Source organism: Pelophylax lessonae (genome assembly GCF_965119305.1).
Source record: "Pelophylax lessonae genome assembly, chromosome: 3".
Taxonomy (NCBI): domain Eukaryota; kingdom Metazoa; phylum Chordata; class Amphibia; order Anura; family Ranidae; genus Pelophylax; species Pelophylax lessonae.
The window spans coordinates 104636490-104639380 of NC_138770.1; the positions used below are offsets into that span (position 1 = coordinate 104636490).

Here is a 2891-nt window from a genome sequence, read left to right on the forward strand (position 1 = left end):
TGCCGGCCGGTTATCTGTCACTTTATGTTATGTCTGTCTTGTTTCCTATTAATGCACTGATTGTATTCACTAACAACCTTATCTTGCACGGGTGTTACTAAACCCCAATATATTTAATTTATCAATAAACTGTCTATGTTACACACTAATAGCCTCAAACATTACTGCTGACTAAATTGACCCTCTTTCTTCTGTGGTCTATACAGAAAGAAACACTTCATGAAGTTCATATATATTGACCCGTGGCCTACCCCGTAGTTGGAGAGATAAAGATGCAGCAGCAAACAGAAATGGAAAAAGAAAGGGGTCTTCTGAACGGAAAATTTATATACAAAACGAGGTCTGATGGTTCTGTCGACAAGACAAAAGTTATCTGCAGTTATTGTCGATGTGAATTAAGTTATCACCGCAGCACGTCGAGTTTAAAATATCACTTGATGGCGAAGCATACAACTGACACGGAGAGCCCCCCTCCCCCTCGTCAAAGGCAGACCACAATGGATCAAAGTTTGCAGCGGAGATCGATGGATAAGTCCACAACTAATAGACTCACCTCAACTATAGCTAAATGGGTGGCTACAGCATGTAGACCAGTTAATGTGGTCGAGGACGAGGGTCTACTTGAAATTATTCGCATCGCATCTAACGATTCTACATACGAACTACCTTCAAGAGCCACCATTACAACCAAGATTCACAACTTATATGAAGAGGAGAAAGCTAAAGTTCAGGAGGCATTGAGACAGACAAACACGGTTGCGCTCACCGGAGATTATTGGACTTCCCTCAGTAACCATAGCTACCTAGGCGTCACAGCACATTATTTTGACGCGCACTGGAAACTTCAGTCTCACGCTTTGACCGTTATGAAGACAGAAGATAGACACTATGCTGACGTTTGCGCTGAGCACTTTCTTCAAGTAGCCAGACAGTGGAACATTGAACTCAAAATTAAAATAGTGACCACTGATAGTGCACGCAACATGATTGCAGCGGCCAGGCAGCTCCCGTTCGAGCATATGCCTTGCATTGCACACAGCCTCCACCGAGCCATCACAGTTTCTCTCCAAAACAGCCCGTTTGATGGCGCCTTGGCAAAATGCAGGAAGTTAGTGGGTCATTTCAAGCATAGCCCTGCTAACGCAGCCGAGCTTGAACAGCAGCAAGTCAAACATCTTCAAAAGAAAGAGTCACTCGTACAGGAGGTGTCTACTAGGTGGAACAGCACCCTAGAAATGATAAAGCGTGTTGAGAGAAATCAAGAACCATTGAGAGATGCACTGGGCCTACATGCAGGCAACATCAACATGCCAACTGCAGCTGAATTTGATAAACTGAAGAGGTTGGAGACTGTGCTGGAACACTGCAGGTAATTTATTGATACTCTTATTATTATTATATTTGTGTGTGTGTGTGTGTGCGCGTGCGTGTGTTAAGAGTGAGAGATTGAAAGTGAGTGAGAGATTCATTATGTCTAACTAAAGTGCTTTTCTCTATTATTCCAGGTATGTGAGTGAACTTTTAGGAGGAGAGAAATTTGTTTCTTGCTCAGTTGTGCTGCCCGCGTTGTGTCATCTATCACGTGTGATGGAGGTCTCAGAAGATGACCCAGCCTACATGATTAAGTTTAAGGAAACTTTCACAACTGACATGGACAAACGGAAGGAAAAAACCAACACCACATGGCTGAGGGTTGCATCAGCACTGGACCCTAGGTTTAAGGACCTCAAATGTCTGAGCAGGGCTGACAGAGCTGAGGTGTGGAGTTCAGTCTGTGCCTTGCTCAAGAGGGAGGGGCTTGCACAGCCAGATAAACCAGTGACACTGACAACTGAACCACCTAAGAAGATAACATGTCTCATGTCTGTGCCAGAATCTTCATCTGATGATGATGAAGAGGACTGTATTGAGAAATGTGTGGAGCGCTACAAGGCAGAGCCCTCTATTGCCATAGAGGACTGTCCCCTGCAGTGGTGGTCCAATCATGAAGGGGCACACAGTGAGATGGCCTACCTTGCACGCATATACTTATCAACACCTGCCACATCCGTACCTTGTGAAAGATTGTTTTCACTCTCAGGACATGTTGTTCAGAAAAAGCGAGCTGCCCTGTCATCTGAAAATGTAAACAGGCTCGTCTGTTTGAGCAACTGGCTCAGTGCAAAGAAAGAGAAATAATCTGTGAGGAACCTGTGGGTTTTTTATATTCTTTTTCCCACCTGTTTGATAGACATGAACACGTTCTTTGTAAAACATGTCAATGTTCTTTATGCTCTGTTTAGGGTGATTTCAGTAATAATAAATGTACATTTAGGTTAGCATGTTTACAAGAAGTGAGCTGCCCTATCGTGCAAAAATGTAAGGTTTGTGTAAGTAAATTGAGTAAAGAAAGAGAAGTAATGGGAACCGTTTATTTCTATGTTGTTGTTTTTTCATGTGTATAATAGACATGAACAAGTTCTTTGATAAACATATGACTTTTGATACTATGGTCCCTTTGATAGATGTCCAGTCTTCATCCTATGTTAAGTATGGTTTCACTAATAATAAACATGCATTTGCATAAAGCGTCTATTTGTCCACTCCCATGTTGATTAATGTATTCAAAACTTGAAAAGTATTAATTTAAGGTACATTTAGAACTGATACAAATGTGCGATTAATCGCGAGTTAACTCATGACAATCATGCGATTAATCGCGATTAAATATTTTAATCGATTGACAGCCCTAGTATATATATATATATATATATATATATATACAAAGGAAATACTAATGCATATAATTGGCTCTATGACATCCTTGGATCTGTAATACTGACCAGGATAATTACCCCAGGGGCTGACACTCCTGTCAACTTGAATAAGAAGGTAATCTTCTGTATAAGTCT

The 2891-nt window shown here is 41.5% G+C and overlaps 1 protein-coding gene across 1 annotated transcript; it reads left to right on the forward strand.

Moving 5' to 3' along the window:
* Positions 1-272: 272 nt before the first annotated feature.
* On the forward strand, positions 273-2178 carry LOC309550402 (E3 SUMO-protein ligase ZBED1-like; the record flags this gene model as incomplete). Its single annotated transcript, XM_082250790.1, has 2 exons — positions 273-1369; positions 1506-2178. The coding sequence occupies 2 exons, from the start codon at positions 273-275 to the stop codon at positions 2176-2178; spliced, it is 1770 nt and encodes a 589-aa protein (XP_082106916.1).
* Positions 2179-2891: the final 713 nt, after the last annotated feature.